Below are 18,227 nucleotides of genomic sequence, written 5' to 3' on the forward strand. Positions count from 1 at the left end.
AAGTTGTTTAGGGTGGCGTCTGTCACTTGGTTTCAGAATGTAGGGTATCTGATCACCAATTGGATAACATGAACTGTGTACCTATTGTGAATATTGGTGTATAAGATGAATTTTATAACTGGTGTTATCCTTACAAATCTGTATGCTGACTTTTGTGGGGTAACATACCTTCAACTATATCCGTGACGGAGTCCAAACTTTAAACTTGAGCAACACCATATGTTGAAAGGTGTTTTAAGTCTTATGGATGTTAAAAGGAAAGCTTTAAGAATTACTTAGTTGTAGTGTTTGGGGGTTGTATTTGAATTAATGGTTTCTAAGATGTTCACTGTATGTTTTAAAAAGGTTAACTTGAGTTCATAGAATAAACATTGTTTTGCTTGAAAAAAAAGTTTCCATTTCTGGTGTACCACACCTGTAGAGTGGGCCGTGTGCTCCCCATACCACAATCTAGTAAAAGTTGTGGGTCAGGTGAACTCCAAGGTATACTTTGGGGTTCTCTAAACCCTGGCACATAACAGTCCCTCAGTTGAAAAAGTCTTAAGACTGCTCCATTTTCTGCCCCTACTAATTTTCAATCATAATTTTTTTTTAAACCTCTTGCAATGAAGCTAGTCTGCAGATGAATGCGAGGTCACAGTGGGTGTCAGGTAGGAGCGGCGTGGTGAGCAAGCACACGGAATGTAGATCTTCAGGATCCCAGCCAATCTGTAACCCTGCACCAAGAGGTGTAATTCGGAGTTTGGGAAATCCATTTACAATCCACAATGTTTCGCCAAGGTCTTCAGCTGTGTTGTGTTTTTATCGCATTGGTCTCTGTAAATACCCAGAATGGTAGGTGAATAGTTTTTATTTAAAATGCGAGGATCGTATAACGCGTGAATCGAATTAAAACCCAGCTAAACCTCGAGAGACCCGTTGAGGCAAAAATGTTAACAGTTGTTAACATTGTTCCCCAGTATTGTTGATACTTAGAAAAAAAGAGTGTTCAGTAAACGTTGATCTCCAAGGTGGTTTAGGAAGCCTCCAGAGAACAATAACAATACACATCCTTAAGTAATTCAAATATTATAACCGGCTGGGTGCTATTTTAGGATCGATTTCATTACTTTTCCGGAAGTTGAGTCCATTTCATGGCATTAGAAACACATCGGATTGTCATTTCGGATTTTTGTAAATTCAACATTTTGTCCCGTAGGTATTTTTAAAAACAAACTATCTTTCTCATGACCTTTATTTCAATAAGGGGGGCGTTCGGACTGAGTGAAAGGTGATCATACGGTGAAAGGCACAATTAATAAAATAAGCCTCGATGTTGTTCAGTTTTCTGATGAAGGTATTCCGAGTCAGAATCCATTGTTGCAAAGCGACACAGGCCACCAGTCCAACAGTTTGTCGGTTCCTTACAGCTACGCAAGTGTAATATCGATCGGCCAGCCTTCTCCTCTAACCTCACTGGGCTACAATAAACACTGCAATGTTTCCGGAAACCTTGGTCATTTCAGTATAAGCACACAACCGGCGAGTTAAACGTTAACGCTGCTCGAACGCCCTGCACTGTTCAACCTCAAAACGCAGTTGCTCAAGAATGACTGAACTAATCTCATCCTCGCACTTGCCGGTGGAAAGCAGCCCGAAGTCCAGTTTTGAGGTGGCGCTGTCTGTGGCTCTTGGGCATCAGTAATGCGGAGGACAGGGTGAAATGACTTTACTCTGAAATCTTGTTTGTTTCCGAGCTCTGCTTTCGCTGACTATCTGAGTAAATGAGGTACTGACAGGCCTCCGACGAGTGAGTTGTTCCGTTAGAGCTCTCGGCCACTAAGCTTTTTACACAGATTACATGTTATGCATTATAATTACTCTATTTTCACCACTGTTTGCTGTGGTCTTCCTTAAATTCAGCACTTTAGTGTTTACCTGGCACTGCAGCATGTTATGATGCTGCTATGTTATTCTCTAATTCTGAATAACGACTGTAGACTTACAGTTAACACAAACACTTTATTCAAAGGGTTCGTTCTGCTTCCAGAGCTCAACTAGATGTAAAACAGTCAAGAGGTATCACCAAGGTAAACTGCCGATGCTAAGCTATCCCTGTGTTCTGCTGCTCCCTAGCTCTGTGCTTCTCAAAGGGCGGATCCTGCCTTGGGCTCGACCCTTTATACCCGTCTCTGATGATCCCTCTAGTGATGCTGTGGCTGTCACATCTGTGCTCCAGTCCCCTGGTGTATTTAGATGTATGTACAGATGTACAGATCACTACATCCCCCCCTTTTGACTTGATATGTTTTCTAGACTGGCCTCAAGAAAACTGTACACAACAAGTGGTGAGAATAAGCAAAGCTGCACACATCGAAAATGATACAGTAATACAGAAACAATTAACAGTGTTATGAGTCCATCATGAGAAATGTTCATATTTGTCTTGTGGATGTGTTGAAGTGTCGTTACAAATCTAGCCGGTCAGGTGCCTTACGGCTTCTGCTGGAGCGTCTTAACGGTGGTGGTGGGGATGACAGTTTGATGTCATCAAGAGTACTGTCTGGCGTTGTGTGGCGAGGAACGTCCTGTGGACTAATGGACTTGGTCAAGTCCAGTGTGGGAAACACGGGCGTTGTAGGCCGAAGCATCAACAGATCCCAGCGGTTATGGCAAAAGAGTACTCCCGCCGACGACTTGACCATGTAGGACTGCGGTGCCTTCTGCCTGATCACCATGGCTGGCTTAGACCAACCGCCTTCTGGGTCCCTGATCCTGACGATGTCGCCCATGTTCAGTGGCTTGAGTGGTATCACATGTTGATCGTAGTATTGTTTTTGTTTGGACCGTAGTAGCCGCATTTTGTCGAGTACCAGAGTGTTACCGGGGTCTCGGAATTGAATCGCCGGGAGGGTTGTCCGGATGTCCCTGCCGAAGAGTATCTGCGCTGGCGACAGTCCTGAGCTCAATGGGGTTGCTCGGTAGGACAACAGCGCTAGGTTGATGTCCGAGAGTGAATCTGTTGCCTTGCTAATAAGTTGTTTAACAATGTGGACACCCTTTTCCACTTTCCCATTTGACTGTGGGTAGCGCGGACTGGATGTTACATGCCGAAAGCTGTAGCGGTCTGAGAACCCTTTCCATTCCCAGCTCGCGAAGCAGGGACCTTTATCTGACATTACCACACGCGGGATTCCATGTCGTCCAAATGTCTCCTGGCACGCCTTGATGACAGATGAAGACGTGAGATCATGGAGTTTCAGTACCTCTGGATAGTTTGAGTAATAGTCCATGATCAAGACGTAATCACGCCCTGTGGCATGAAATAGGTCAATGGCCACTTTTGTCCACGGTGCCATTGTGAGTTTGTGTTGCTGCAGTGGTTCTTTACACTGTGCGGGTTGATGTCTTTTACAGGTGTCACGTATCATGACCATGTCCGTTATGTCTTGATTCATGCTGGGCCAGTACACAGCCTTTCGTGCTCGCCTTTTGCATTTCTCAATTCCTAGGTGGCCTTCATGAATCTTGCGTAGCATCTCGGCGCGGAGAGTGGCCGGAATCACAATCTGCGCATTGCGTAGCAGCAGGCCGTCAACTTCAATCGGTTCTGACTTGACATTCTGAAATTGTGGACATTGTCCCCTCGTCCAACCGTGCTGGAGTAGGTGCAGCACCCTCTGTAAGGTTGCGTCTTTCTGCATCTTCTGTCGGATTAGGCAAAGTTTCTCATCCGAAGCAGGCAAATTCTCCATGCATAACTGTGTTTGGGTCTCGATTTCTCTGATAGGGGCTGATGGTGCATTGTCAGTACCAATTGATCGGGACAGTGTGTCGGCAATGGCAAGATCTCTTCCCGGAGTGTATACTAGGGTGAAATCATACCTTCGCAGTTTCATCATGATGCGCTGCAGACGAGGTGTCATGTCATTTAGATCCTTGTCTATGATATGGACCAACGGTCTGTGGTCGGTTTCCACTATGAACGTGAGCAGGCTGTACACATAGTCATGGAACTTCAGAATCCCAGTGAGGAGTCCGAGACATTATTTTTCGATGTGTGCATATCTGCATTCAATTGTGGTCATGGCCCTGGACGCGTATGCCACCGGGACCCAGTCAGGCTGGTCGGCCTGTTGGAGGAGAATGGCGCTAATCCCGTCCTGGCTGGCGTCAGTGGAGATCTTGGTGGGTCTCGTTGCATTAAAAAAAGCAAGGTTCGGTGCCCTCATTAGTTGCTGTTTGAGATCCACCCATTCATTTTGGTGACGTTGTGTCCACTCAAACGCAGTGGTCTTTCGGAAGAGATTGCGTAAAGTTAAGGTCCGTGCGGACAGGTTTGGGATGAACCTGCCGAGGAAGTTGACGAAGCCCAGAAATCGTAGCACCGCCTTCTTGTCGTGTGGCGTCTTCATGGTCCATATTGCAGCGATTTTTGCCTCATCAGGACTGACACCCTGAGATGATTATGGTGTCACCCAAAAAGGTTACAGACTCCTTCGCAAATGTGCATTTTGCCTGGTTAAGTTTCAAACCATATTTATGAATCCTCTGAAACACCTTCTTCAGACGACAGAGGTGTTCTTCTTCAGTGGTGGACCATACAATGATGTCATCCACATAGACTCTGACACCCTCGATGCCCCCGGTCATTTTCTCCATTATCCTGTGGAAGATCTCTGATGCAGAGATAATGCCAAAGGGTATGTGATTGAAGAAAAAACGTCCAAATGGCGTGTTGAGCGTACACAGTAATCTGCTCGAGTCATCGAGCTGTATCTGCCAAAATCCCTGTGAGGCGTCGAGTTTGGTGAAGATACGAGCAGTCGCCATCTCAGATGTGATCTCTTCACGCTTGGGGATGGGGTAGTGTTCCCGGCGAATGTTCTGGTTCAGGTCCTTCGGGTCTATGCATATGCAAAGATCTCCAGAAGATTTCTTAACACTGACAATGGAGCTAACCCAGTCAGTCGGCAGTGTGACTCGCGATATTACGCCTTGTGACTCCAGTCTGTTGAGTTCCGCTTTCAACTTCTCCTGCAGTGGAGTTGGAACCCTCCTGGGCAGGTGAATGACGGGTTTGGCGTCTGTCTTCAGCATGATTTTGTATTGGCAGGGTAGGGTGCCCATGCCTTTGAATACGTCGGGGTATTCTTGTAGCATGCTGTGAATTTTAGCTTCTAGGCTTGATGGATCCTGGGTGTGCATGTAAATGCGTTGCACCAGCCGCAAGTCTTTGCAGGCCTGAGCGCCTAACAGTGATGATTTATTGTCGTCTACAATCTCGAATCGTAGCTGCTTGCGTATCGTCTTGTTGTTCACCCGGAGATGGCACGATCCCTTTGAGGCGATCCGATTGCCGTTGTAGTCCTTCAGCCGACATGCAGCGGGTATTATTTCATGGTCTCCTGGAATCGAATGGAGATCCTTATTGGTGTGGAGGTTAGCTGAGGCCCCAGTGTCAAGCTTGAAGACTAATGGAAAGTCATTGACTTGCACAGTCGCAGTCCACTCACTGCTGGAATCAATGCTGTTGACCGGGTGAGGCGTGGCGATTGTTGCGTCATGTTCCTCAATTGTCTCGATCGTGTCCACGACAAACGAGTTGCCACAAGCGAGGTTGTCCTCATTCAAGGAATACTCATCATTGTTTTTTATGTGCTCTGTTGAGTCTATGCTTTTTACGTTGAAGTTCATGTGTTTCTGTCTTGTTGTCTTCATTTGCAGTGCAGCTCTGCACTGTGAGGCAAAGTGGTTGTATTTGCCACACATTAAACATTGTTTTCCAGAAGCTGGATATTGCCCTTTTAAGTGGGCGTGTCAGCAACGGGGACACGTCATGGCGCTGTCCCTCCACGCTCGCGCATGCGCAGTAGGCCTTTCTCATGTGTCAAATCTTCGGGAGAAATACGCATGCGTGTGGCCTGCATCCAGGTTCGCATGCGCGGGATTGCCGCTAGAGGAGCGCCTTCTGGACGCCTGGGCCACCATTTTGACGGGCTCAACCTTGTGCTGAAGGCCTTGGTCCTGGTAAGTAAACTCCTCATATTCTTCTTTACTTTTTTCATAAGTAGATTCATAAATAATCTTTGCATGGCTGTTTCTAGGGTAAGGTTTTTGCGTTTTAATAAAGATTTTCTAAGTCCCTCATCAGATATAACAGTGTTCTTCAAACTTTTTTTCCGGAGACCCATTTTTACCAACCGGCCAACCTTCGCGACCCACGCCGGCCGACCTTCGCGACCCACGCCGGCCGACCTGCCCGACCCACCATTTTCTCTGACCTTGTTTGCTGCTGACAAAAATGGAGGAAATGGTTTTGGGTCCCTTTGGCCCTCGTACATGCTCCTCCAATGGAACCTGTTTGATGAAGGTGAAGCCTTCTGGTGTCGGAAAGTATGGAGTCTCCATCTGCCCAAAGTTCTGAATTTTTTTCCTGTAAAATTTTATCAAATAAAACCCCCCCCGAACTTGTAAAAAAAAAAGTAAAATAAATGAAAAAAATGAATAAACCCCCCCGAACTTGTAAAGAAAAGAAAATGAATAAAATAAATGAAAAAAATAAAAATTAAATGAATAAAATAAATGAATAAATGAATAAAAACCACTACCGCTAAAACAAAAAGCTGCAACCGTTTAAAAAATAGCGGCCGCATTGCGCGTGCGCGCTTATCACCGTGCGCGCATGCGGAATGTGGCCAAATTTGTTTTTTAACATGTTCGCGGCCGCTTGCAACCGGCGCTATGAAAAGCCGGCTGCTGCGCGGGGATTTGCGCGATCGGGAGTGCCGCGGACAACGGCTCCGCGACCCTCCCGACACCCGCCTGCGACCCACACGCGGGTCGCGCCCCCGACTTTGAAGAACACTGAGATATACCATTGACTATCTGGTCTCTGATGAGGGAGTCACGGAGGTTTGCAAAGTTGCAGGATTGAGCTAGTAATTTTAAATCAGTTACAAAACTGCTGAAAGGTTCTCCCGTTTTTTGTAAACGCCTGGTGAACTTGAATCTTTCAAATATCTCATTGACTTCAGATTGACAGTGGGTTTCAAATTTTTTGATGATTATTTCCAGCTTGCCCTTGTCCTCTCCTTCCAGGTAGATAAAGGAATTATATATTTCTAATGCCTGTGGACCTGCCAGGGATAAGAGCAAGGCTATCTTCCTGGCATCAGACGCTGAGGTTAGATCCTTAGCTTCTAGATATATTTTGAACTGTTGTTTGAAAAGTTTCCAATTGGAATGCATATTACCAGTGGTCTTGAGCAGGCGTGGAGGTTGGATTGGGGCCACCGTGCCGATTGGTATCTGAAGGGTCCGCATGCTGCGAGGCCTTCCTTGATCGAATGTCTGGTTTAAGTTCTCTTCTCTTGCTGGTGTCTAGCTGGCTTGCTGAAACCACTCCTGGTACTATATGTTATTCTCTAATTCTGAATAACGACTGTAGACTTACAGTTAACACTAACACTTTATTCAAAGGGTTTGTTCTGCTTCCAGAGCTCAACTAGATGTAAAGCAGTCAAGAGGTATCACCAATGAAACTAAGGTAAACTGCCTATGCTAAGCTACCACTATGTGCTGCTGTTCCCTAGCTCTGTGCTTCTCAAAGAGCGGATCCTGCCTTGGGCTCGACCCTTTATACCCGTCTCTGATGATCCCTCTAGTGATGCTGTGGCTGTCACATCTGTGCTGCAGTCCCTGGTGTATGTGCAAATGTATGTGCAGATGTACAGATCACTACAGCTGCCATCTGATCCTTCCAGTTGCAAGCACATGGGTGTCACTTTGGACCCAAGAACCCAACAAAAACTGTCCTGGGTTTGGAGGAGGGAAGAAAGTTGGCTGAAGTTATTCTCGCAACTTAAACGTAAATGGGCCATTAACTGGATCTTGACCCAAGCCGTTTTACAGTGACAATCCTCTCCTTTGATGTGCTCTCTAACTGATACACCCCATAACAAAATGCTGAGATAATATTTTTATTACCGTCCGACGCGTTTACCCTCGACACCAACCCCTACTTCCTGACATGTGGGAAAGTTGGAAAATGGAAAGTGGCCATGAAGATGTGATGGCACGCTGTGGACTGAGTGCTTGGTGTTTGTAAAATACTGGTGCTTTTCACGGACATTCCTGGATTTGTTGGTCCCACCGCTATTCCCGGACATTCTTTTGTCCAGTACTCTTCATTCTGCAGAACATTTTTGATAAATTTAATACTCTGAAGCTTTGAGAAGACAACATCAACATCCTTGGCCATTGCTCCCCATACACTGAGTCCACTGGAAGATTTCCCTTTTGCCCAAACACAGTCACTTTTCTCAAAGCCAGCTTCTCCAATAAAACCTCCAGATAAAAGGACAACGATGGGCCTGAGATCTTGATTCTAAACTGGACGAGTAGGATTGTAATAAAATTAAAGAGATTAACATAGACAGAGAGGAGGTTCTGAGTGGTCTGGCAGGCTTAAAGGTAGACCAATCTCCAGGGCCAGATGAAATGTATCCCAGTCTGCTGAGTGAGGCAAGGGAGGAAATAGCAGGGGTGCGGGCAATAACTTTCAATTCCTCTCTGGCCACAGGAGAGGTGCCAGAGGACTGGAGGATAGCCAATGTGGTTCCATTATTCAAGAAGGGAGGAAGGGATAAACCAGGAAACTACAGGTCAGTCAGTCTAACCTCAGTGATGGGGAAACAATTGGAGGCAATTCTGAGAGTCAGTATTAATCTGCATTTGGAGAGGCAGGGATTAATCAAAAATAGCATGACTTCCGGTTGCGGCGATGCGGAGCTAAGCCGCACGAGTCGGCAACTCCCGCTATTACGGACTTTCGGGCTCTCTAGAGGAGCCCCAACGGGATTTTTTTGAAGATGCTCCGTGTGGGAAGGGAAGAGGGAGGTCCCCCTTCATCATTTATGGACCGGACCAGAAGCGAAACGGCCAAAAAAGCGGCATTGGAGCAGCGGGAGAAGCGAGGGAAGAAAGACAAAATGGCGGCGGCCGGGGATAAAGTGGAATGCGGGCCGGAGCTGCAAGAGTTCATCAAGCACTGCTTCGAGGAGCTGCGGAAGGAGATGCTGGCGCCTATGCTGTCGGCGATTGAAGGACTAGGGATGACCCAGAAGGCCCACGAGGTAAAGATCCAGGAGGTGCAGAAAAAAGTCAATGAGACCGAGGACGGGATCTTGGGCCTGGCGGTGAGAGTGGAGGAGCACGAGGCGCTGCACAAAAGGTGGGCAGGAAGATTCGAAGACCTGGAGAACAGGTCGAGGAGATAGAATCTTCGGATCCTGGGTCTCCCTGAAGGAGTGGAGGGGGCCTATGCCGGGGCATATGCGAGCACGATGCTGGAGTCGATGATGGGCGCGGAGGCCCCTTCGAGGCCTTTGGAGCTGGATGGGGCACACCGGGTGCTGGCGAGGAGGCCCAAGGCTAACGAGCCGCCAAGGGCGATTGTGGTGAGGTTTCACCGTTTCACGGACAGAGAGAGGGTCTTGAAATGGGCCAAGAAAGAGCGGAGCAGCAGGTGGGACAATGCGGAGATCCGAATATACCCGGACTGGAGCACGGAGGTTGCAAAGAGGAGAGCGGGTTTCAACCGGGCCAAGGCGGTGCTGCACCGGAAAGGAGTGAGATTCGGAATGCTGCAGCCAGCGCGATTGTGGGTCACATACAAGGATCAGCACCATTATTTCGAAACGCCTGAAGAGGCGTGGACCTTTATTCAAACCAAAAAGTTGGACTCAAACTGAGGGTTTGTGAGGGTGGGGGGGGATGTTTGATGGTTGTTGTATATAGGGTGTTAATCACGAGCAGGAAATGTTACACGGGCTGGGGGAGAGAGGGGGATGGCGATGGGGGAAAAGAGACAAGGCCGCGACAGGAGCTGCCCCAGAGGGGGCGGGGTAGGCTTAGGAAAGCGCGGGTTTTTGTTCCCCGCGCTAGGGAAGAAAGGCGGGAGGGGGACCGGAGGAACGCACACTGATTGGGAGATTCCCACACGGGGGGGGGGGTCAATGGGACGGCGGGGGAAGCCGGTGGCAGCAGGTGTCAGCTGATTTACGGGAGTGTTATGGGGGGAGCAAAAAAGCTAGACACGGGTCTAGCGGGGGGGAGGGGGGGGAGAAAAAGGGTTGTTGCTGCACTGGCCGAAGGGGAATGGGACGCAGAAGAGGTGGTCAGGGCGGGGGTCCCCTGTCTGGGGGACTGGAGGGTGAGGGCGGCGCGGGCACGGGACTGGCCGAGAAAAGGAGATGGCTAGTCGGCGGGGGGGGGGGGGGGGGGAGCCCAGGGGTGGGAGCCCCCCCCCCCCCCAATCCGGCTGATAACGTGGAGTGTGAGGGGCCTGAATGGGCCGGTAAAGAGGGCCCGAGTGTTCGCGCACTTAAAGGGACTGAAGGCAGACGTGGCCATGCTCCAGAAGGCACACTTGAAGGTGGCGGATCAGGTCAGGTTAAGAAAGGGGTGGGTAGGACAGGTATTCTATTCGGGGCTGGACGCGAAGAACAGAGGGGTGGCAATATTGGTGGGGAAGCGGGTGTCGTTTGAGGCCAAGAATATCGTGGTGGACAACGGAGGGCGATATGTGATGGTGAGCGGTAAGTTGCAGGGGACGTGGGTGGTATTGGTAAATGTATACGCCCCGAACTGGGATGATGCCGGATTCATGAAGCGCATGTTGGGGCGCATTCCGGACCTGGAGGTAGGAAGCTTGATAATGGGTGGGGATTTTAATACGGTGTTGGACCCACACTGGATCGCTCCAGATCTAGGGCCGGAAAGAGGCCGGCGGCGGCCAAGGTGCTTAGGGGGTTTATGGATCAGATGGGGGGAGTGGACCCGTAGAGGTTTGCCAGGCCACAGGCCAGGGAATTTTCTTTTTTCTCCCACGTGCATAAAACCTACTCCCGGATAGATTTTTTTGTTCTGGGCAGGGCGCTGATCACGAAAGTGGAGGGAACGGAGTATTCGGCCATAGCCATTTCAGATCACGCCCCGCACTGGGTGGAACTGGAGTTGGGAGAGGAAAGGGACCAACGCCCGCTGTGGCGGTTGGATGTGGGACTGCTGGCAGATGAGGTGGTGTGTGGGAGGGTGAGGGGGTGTATCGAAAGGTACTTGGAGGTCAACGACAACGGGGAGGTGCGGGTGGGGGTGGTATGGGAGGCGCTGAAGGCGGTGATCAGGGGAGAGCTAATCTCCATCAGGGCTCACAGGGAGAAGATAGAGGGCTTGGAAAGGGAGAGGTTAGTGGGGGAGATTTTAAGAGTGGACAGGAGATATGCAGAGGCCCCTGAGGAGGGATTACTTAGGGAAAGGCGACGTCTCCAGACGGAGTTTGACCTGTTGACCACAGGGAAGGCAGAGGCACAGTGGAGGAAAGCGCAGGGGGCGACCTACGAGTATGGGGAGAAGGCGAGTCGGATGCTGGCACACCAGCTCCGTAAGAGGATGGCAGCGAGGGAAATAGGTGGAGTTAAGGATGGAAGGGGAGCTACGGTGCGGAGTGCGACGAAAATAAATGAGGCATTCAAGGCCTTCTATGAGAAGCTGTACAGATCCCAGCCCCCAGCGGGGGAATAGGGGATGAGACGATTCCTAGACCAACTGAGATTCCCGAGGGTGGAGGAGCAAGAGGTGGCTGGTTTGGGGGCACCAATTGGGTTGGAGGAGCTGAGCAAAGGTTTGGGGAATATGCAGGCAGGGAAGGCCCCGGGACCGGAAGGGTTCCCGGTGGAGTTCTACAGGAAGTACATAGACCTGTTGGCCCCGCTGCTAGTGAGGACCTTTAATGAGGCAAGGGAGGGAGGGAGGGGAGGGAGGGAGGGGAGGGACCCTGCCCCCGTAAAGCGGGACAATGACCCGCTGCAATGTGGATCGTACAGGCCGATCTCGCTCCTCAACGTGGATGCTAAGTTGCTGCCACAATTGCTGGCTACGAGGATCGAGGACTGTGTCCCGGGGGTAATTCACGAGGACCAGACAGATTTGTAAAGGGCAGGCAACTAAACACCAATGTGCGGCAGCTCTTAAACGTGATAATGATGCCATCGGTGGAGGGAGAGGCGGAGATAGTGGCAGCTATGGAGAACGCCTTTGACCGAGTAGAGTGGGAGTACCTCTGGGAAGTGCTGCGTAGGTTTGGGTTCGGGGGAGGGTTTATTAGCTGGGTTAAGCTCCTTTACAGAGCCCCAGTGGCGAGTGTGGTTACGAATCGGCGGAGGTCGGAGTATTTTCGTCTGTACCGTGGGACGAGACAGGAGTGCCCCCTGTCCCCCCTGTTGTTTGCATTAGCAATTGAACCCTTGGCCATATCATTAAGGGAGTCAAGGAAATGGAGGGGGGTGGTCCGAGGGGGAGAGGAGCATCGAGTGTCGCTTTATGCAGATGACCTGTTGCTGTACGTGGCGGATCCAGTGGAGGGGATGGTGGAGGTCATGCAGACTCTAAGGGAGTTTGGGGATTTTTCAGGCTATAAGCTTAATGTAGGGAAGAGTGAGCTTTTTGTAGTACAGGCAGGGGACCAAGAAAGGGGTACAGGCGATCTACCGCTGAGGAGGGCGGAGGGGAGCTTTCGGTACCTGGGGATTCAGATAGCCAGGAGTTGGGGGGCCCTACATAAACTGGATCTGACGAGACTGGTGGAGCAGATGGAGGAGGACTTCAAAAGATGGGACATGTTACCGCTCTCGCTAGCGGGTAGAGTGCAGTCGGTCAAAATGGTGGTCCTTCCGAGGTTTCTCTTTTTGTTTCAGTGCCTTCCCATCGTGATCACCAAGGCCTTTTTTAAGAGGGTAGCCAGGAGCATTCTGGGGTTTGTGTGGGCAAATAAGACCCCGAAGGTAAGGAGAGGGTTTTTGGAGCGCAGTAGGGACTGAGGAGGGTTGGCGCTACTGAATTTGGGGCTCTACTACTGGGCAGCAAATGTGGCGATGATCCGTAAGTGGGTGATGGAGGGAGAGGGGGCGGCATGGAAGAGGTTGGAGATGGCGTCCTGCAAAGCAACGAGTCTGGGGGCGCTGGTGACGGCACCGCTGCCGCTCTCGCCGTCAAGGTACACCACGAGTCTGGTGGTGGCGGCAACGCTAAAGATCTGGGGCCAGTGGAGACGGCACAGGGGTGCAATGGGATCCTCGGTGTGGTCCCTGATCAGGGGTAACCACCGGTTTGTCCCGGGGAGGATGGACGGGGGGTTTCAGAGCTGGCATCGGGCGGGGTTTAGAAGAATGGGGGACCTGTTCATTGATGGGACGTTTGCGAGCCTAGGGGCACTAGAGGAGAAGTTTGGGATACCTCTGGGAAATGCTTTCAGATACATGCAGGTGAGGGCGTTTGTGAGGCGGCAGGTGAGGGAATTCCCATTGCTCCCGGCACAGGAAATCCAAGACAGGGGGATCTCGGGCGTATGGGTGGAAGAGGGCAAGGTGTCGGCAATATACCAGGAGATGAAAGAAGAGGGGGAGGCGTTGGTAGAGGAGCTGAAGGGTAAATGGGAGAAGGAGCTGGGGGAGGAGATTGAGGAGGGGCTGTGGGCTGATGCCCTAGGGAGGTTTAATTCCTCCTCCTCGTGTGCCAGGCTTAGCCTGATACAATTTAAAGTGGTTCACAGAGCGCACATGACGGGGGCGAGGCTGAGTAGGTTCTTTGGGGTAGAGGACAGATGTGGGAGGTGCTCAGGAAGTCCGGCGAACCATGTCCATATGTTTTGGTCATGCCTGGCACTTGAGGGGTCCTGGAGAGGAGTGGCGGGAACAATATCTAAGGTGGTGAAAGCCCGGGTCAAGCCAAGCTGGGGGCTAGCAATATTTGGAGCAGTGGATGAGCCGGGAGTGCAGGAGGCGAAAGAGGCCGGCATTCTGGCCTTTGCGTCCCTCCTAGCCCGGCGAAGGATCTTGCTAATGTGGAAGGAGGCAAAAACCCCCAGCGTGGAGGCCTGGATAAATGACATGGCTGGGTTCATTAAGCTGGAGAGGATAAAGTTTGCCTTGAGAGGGTCTGCGCAGGGGTTCTACAACCTTTCCTAGACTATCTTGCGGAGCGTTAGATAAGGGTCGGTCAGCAGCAGCATCAACCCGGGGGGGGGGGGGGGGATGTCTCGGGAAAGGGGGGTTTGCCTGGGGGGTATTTGAGCAAGAGAACACATGAAAGATCTGGAAAACCCGCATGGACGGGAGGAATTCAGTGTACAAAGCTCTGTAACATATCGTTTTACTATGTTTAAATCTTGCTATGTGCGTTTTCTTTCTATTTTGTTACGAGGGGGGGTGGGGTTTTTGTTTGTAAGGGTGAAAAATTGTGTTAAACAACTTCAATAAAGATATTTTTTTTAAAAAAGAATAGTCAGCATGGTCTTGTTAAGGGGAGATCATGCCTGACCAATTTGATTTTGTTTTTTGAAGAGGTGACCAGGTGTGTAGATGCGGGAAATGCAGTTGATGTAATCTACTTGGGCTTCAGCAAGGCTTTTGATAAGGTAACAAAGGTAAAAGACCATGGGATCCAAGGAAATTTTCAAATTGGATCCAAAATTGGCTGAGTGGCAGGAAGCAGAGGGTGATGGTTGAGGAGTGTTTTTCTGACTGGAAGCCTATGTCCAGGGGGGTCCCACAGGGATCAGTGTTGGGGCTCTTACTGTTTGTGCTTTATTTAATGATTTAAATGTGAATGTAGATAGGTTGATCAGTAAGTATACGGAAGATGCGAAAATTGGTGGGGTAGTAAATAGTGAGGAGGATATCCTACGAATACAGGAGGATATAGACGGGCTGGTCAGATGGCTGATCAGTGGCAAATGGAATTCAATACGGAGAAGTGTGAGGTGATGCACTTGGGCAGGACAAACAAGGCAAGGGAATATATGATAAACAGCAGGACCCTGGGAAGCATTGAGGTGCAGAGGGATCTTCCTGTGCATGTACACTGGTCCCTTAAGATAGCAGAGCAGGTGGATACAGTGGTTAAGAGACATATGGTATATTTGCGTTTATTGGCCAAGCCATAGAGTTTAAAAGCAGGGAGGCTTTGCTGGAACTGTATAAAATGTTGGTTAGGTCATAGCGAGAGTATTGTGTGCAGTTCTGGAATTCACATTGCAGGAGGGATGTGATAGCACTGGAAAGGGTGCAGAGGAGATTTACCAGGATGTTGCCTGGGCTGGAGAGTGTTAGTTATGAAGAGCAATTGAATAGACTTGTATTGTTTTCCTTGAAGCAGAGGATACTGAGAAAGATTATGCTTGAGATGTATAAAATTATGAGGGGCATAGATTGAATAGACAGGAACAAACGTTTCTCCTTGGTGGAAGGGTCAATGACCAGGGGACATAGATTTAAGATAAGGGGCAGGAGTTTTAGAGGGGATGTGAGGAAAAACCTTTTTACCCAGAGGGTGGTGGAGGCAGAGACCCTCATAACATTTAAGAATTATTTAGATGTGCACTTGCGATCCCAGGACATACAAGGCTATGGGCCAAGTGCTGGGAAATGGGATTAGAATGGTTAGGTGGTTGTTTTTGACCAGCGCCGACGCGATAGGCCGAAGGGCCTTTTCTGTACTGTGTGACTCTATGAATGACAACCTCAGAATCAACCCTTAAATGTTCCCAAAAAATGCATGTTAGAAATGCCTCCAAGGAGATCTGCTCCTCTCTTTGGAGTTTGTGACGTGGGAGTTTTGCTGGAAACCAGAAATTGTACAGTGCTCCGTGAACAGTCAGTCATGTTGTCAATTATAAATTCTTCTGTTTCTTCACTTGTGGTAAATTTCTGATGGAACAAACAAAGTAATTATCTCAGATATGCTCTTCTGATTGAAAATCAAATCCAGGGGAAAAACTAATTCGAATAGCTGTTTTCAAAGTTCATTGTAACCCTAACAGATATTGTGCTTTGAAGTAGCACCAGTTCCAAGTTCAATCATTGGGGTATTTTACTTAGCAATTACTTCTAGCTCGGAAAGTTCTCATAGCTGGTTTCCCACTTCTGAGCTCAATTTCTATCCATTATTTACCCGTATTCTGTAATTGCTAGCATTAGCAATAGGTAGCGATGTGGAATGGGTCAAAAGCTTTCTAAATATCCCAGTATGCTGCATGATCTCCCTTTGTCAATCTGGGTCTCAGTTGTCTATTGTGACTTTTAACATGATTCCATTTGGAGATATGGAACTGAGTTGAAAGGAGAATAAAGGGCAGCAAAAGCAGAGGCAATGAGGCAATCACAATATTTCCCAACATACTAACACAATTGCAGTATTGTTGGAGCTTCTCATACTCCACTGAATTACAGAACCACAAAACTGTTACAGCACAGAAGTAGACCATGTGGCCCATCGTATCTGTGCCGGCTGTCCAAATAAGCCATCCCTCTGCTATTCCTCTGCTTTTTCCCCGTACTCCTGTACATTGTTTCTATTCAAGTAATCATCTCATGCCATCTTGAATACCTCAATTGAACCTGCCTCCACCACACTGCCAGGCAATGCATTCCAGGCCTGAAGCACACTGTTATAACCCCAATGGAGGTTCCGAGATCAGGACCATATGATTTCGCATGACCTCCCCAGAATATGAATTTCCTCTTTAAGGGAGGCAGGACTTCTCCTTTAAGAGGACAGGGTTTATCCTTTACAAGGAGAACCCCAGGTGTATAAAAACCGGTGCAGGTCGGGGAAGGAGGCCCTTGTGGGAGTGGAGGAGTATTGTAATTGTATTGGAATAAACCTTGTTCTTTCACTTCTACCATCATCTATGTGTTCTGCTTATCGCGCGTTCAACACACTCGTTGTGTGAAAAAGTTTTTTCTCTCATCACATTTGCTTCTTTTGCAAATTTCTTTCATTCGTGATCTTTTTACGAGCAGGAACAGTTTCTCCCTAGTGACTGTCCAGTCCCCTCATGATTTTGAATATCTGTCAAATCTCCTCTGAGCCTTTTTCTCACCAAGGAGAACAGTCCCAACCTCTCCAGTCTATCCTCATAACCAAAGTTTCTCATCCCTGGAACCATTCTTGTAAACCTCTTCTACACCCTCTCCAATGCGTTTACATCCTCCCTATAGTGTGGTGCCCAGAATTGCACATAATAGTGCAGCAGAGGTCTATTTAGTGTTTTGTCTAAGTTCAGCATAACTGCTGTCATCTTGGTAAGAACTGTTTTTGCAAACAGGAGCAGAGATTCTGTCAAAGTTGCAGCAGCAGAGTGGGAGAAGCTCCAAGGAAATTCTCAGCAAATACAATTAGATTGAGAAGGATTTATGCCCAAATAGGTAGGTAGTGAATGCAGTTCAATGTGTTTGAGAATAAAGCAATCTATATGCAAAAAACAAAGAAACAGGTATGTAAATGGAATAGTTATACAGCATGCAGAGCTGTTTGGAAATTTAGGGGGTATGTTGACCTATGAAATCATCAGCCCAGCTCTTGGCTGTTTTAGTAAAAAGAACGTATGGATTGCAGTAGTTCAGGTTATATTGTTGCTGTGTGAGGAATTGATCAGACTCCATCTAGGCTACTTGTCATTGTTATGGTCAGTGAGTTATAGGAACATCATTAGGGCGGCATAGTAGCACAGTGGTAGCACTGTTGCTTCACAGCGCCAGGGACCCGGGTTCAATTCCCAGCTTGGGTCACTGTCTGTGTGGAGTCTGCACATTTTCCCCGTGTCTTTGTGGGTTTTCTCCGGGTGCTCCAGTTTCCTCCCACAAGTCCCGAAAGACGTGCTTGTTCGATGAATTGGACATTCTGAATTCTCCCTCAGTGAACCCGAACAGATGCCGGAGTGCGGCGACGAGGGGATTTTCACAGTAACTTCACTGCAGTATTAATGTAAGCCTACTTGTGACAATAATAAAGATTATTATTATTATTGCTATACTTGAGCGGGTTGAGAGCCTGAATCAAAATTACTCCAAGCCTCAGGCAACTAAAGTCATGAAGACAAAGTTAAGAAAGTTGGGCTTCTGTGGAAATTGTTCACAGTGACAAAGGTTTCAAACGGCAGGTCACAGCAGTTAGAAAGTTAAGAGTAAGAAAGAAGACGCTCGCTTCAACAATGAGCCAGGATGTTTTCAGGACTTTTGCTTTACACAGTGCTTTCAGCTGTTTCTTGTTATGATTTGGAATTAATCCACTTAGCTGAAGACTGGCATCTGTGATACTGTAGACCTTAGAATGAGGTACTTCTGGCTAAAGGTGGTTGCAGATGCTTCAGCCTTGTATTTTCACTGACATACTGGTTCCCCCATCAT

The 18,227-nt window shown here is 48.6% G+C and overlaps 1 protein-coding gene across 2 annotated transcripts in view; it reads left to right on the plus strand.

Annotated features, from left to right (window-relative positions):
- The window catches only part of pdzk1ip1 (PDZK1 interacting protein 1), a 44,547-nt gene that overhangs the window by 15,982 nt on the left and 10,338 nt on the right, over positions 1-18,227 (plus strand). Inside the window, exon 1 of one of the 2 annotated variants that reach the window (XM_072510945.1) lies at positions 642-834. The exons of the other annotated variant lie outside the window; for it this stretch is intronic. Coding sequence (XP_072367046.1) covers positions 768-834 — 67 coding nt within the window. The 5' untranslated portion in view covers positions 642-767. Of the gene's footprint in view, positions 1-641; positions 835-18,227 lie in introns of those variants that run through there. 2 annotated transcript variants of the gene reach the window in all.

This window comes from Scyliorhinus torazame, chromosome 7 (genome assembly GCF_047496885.1).
Source record: "Scyliorhinus torazame isolate Kashiwa2021f chromosome 7, sScyTor2.1, whole genome shotgun sequence".
NCBI lineage: Eukaryota > Metazoa > Chordata > Chondrichthyes > Carcharhiniformes > Scyliorhinidae > Scyliorhinus > Scyliorhinus torazame.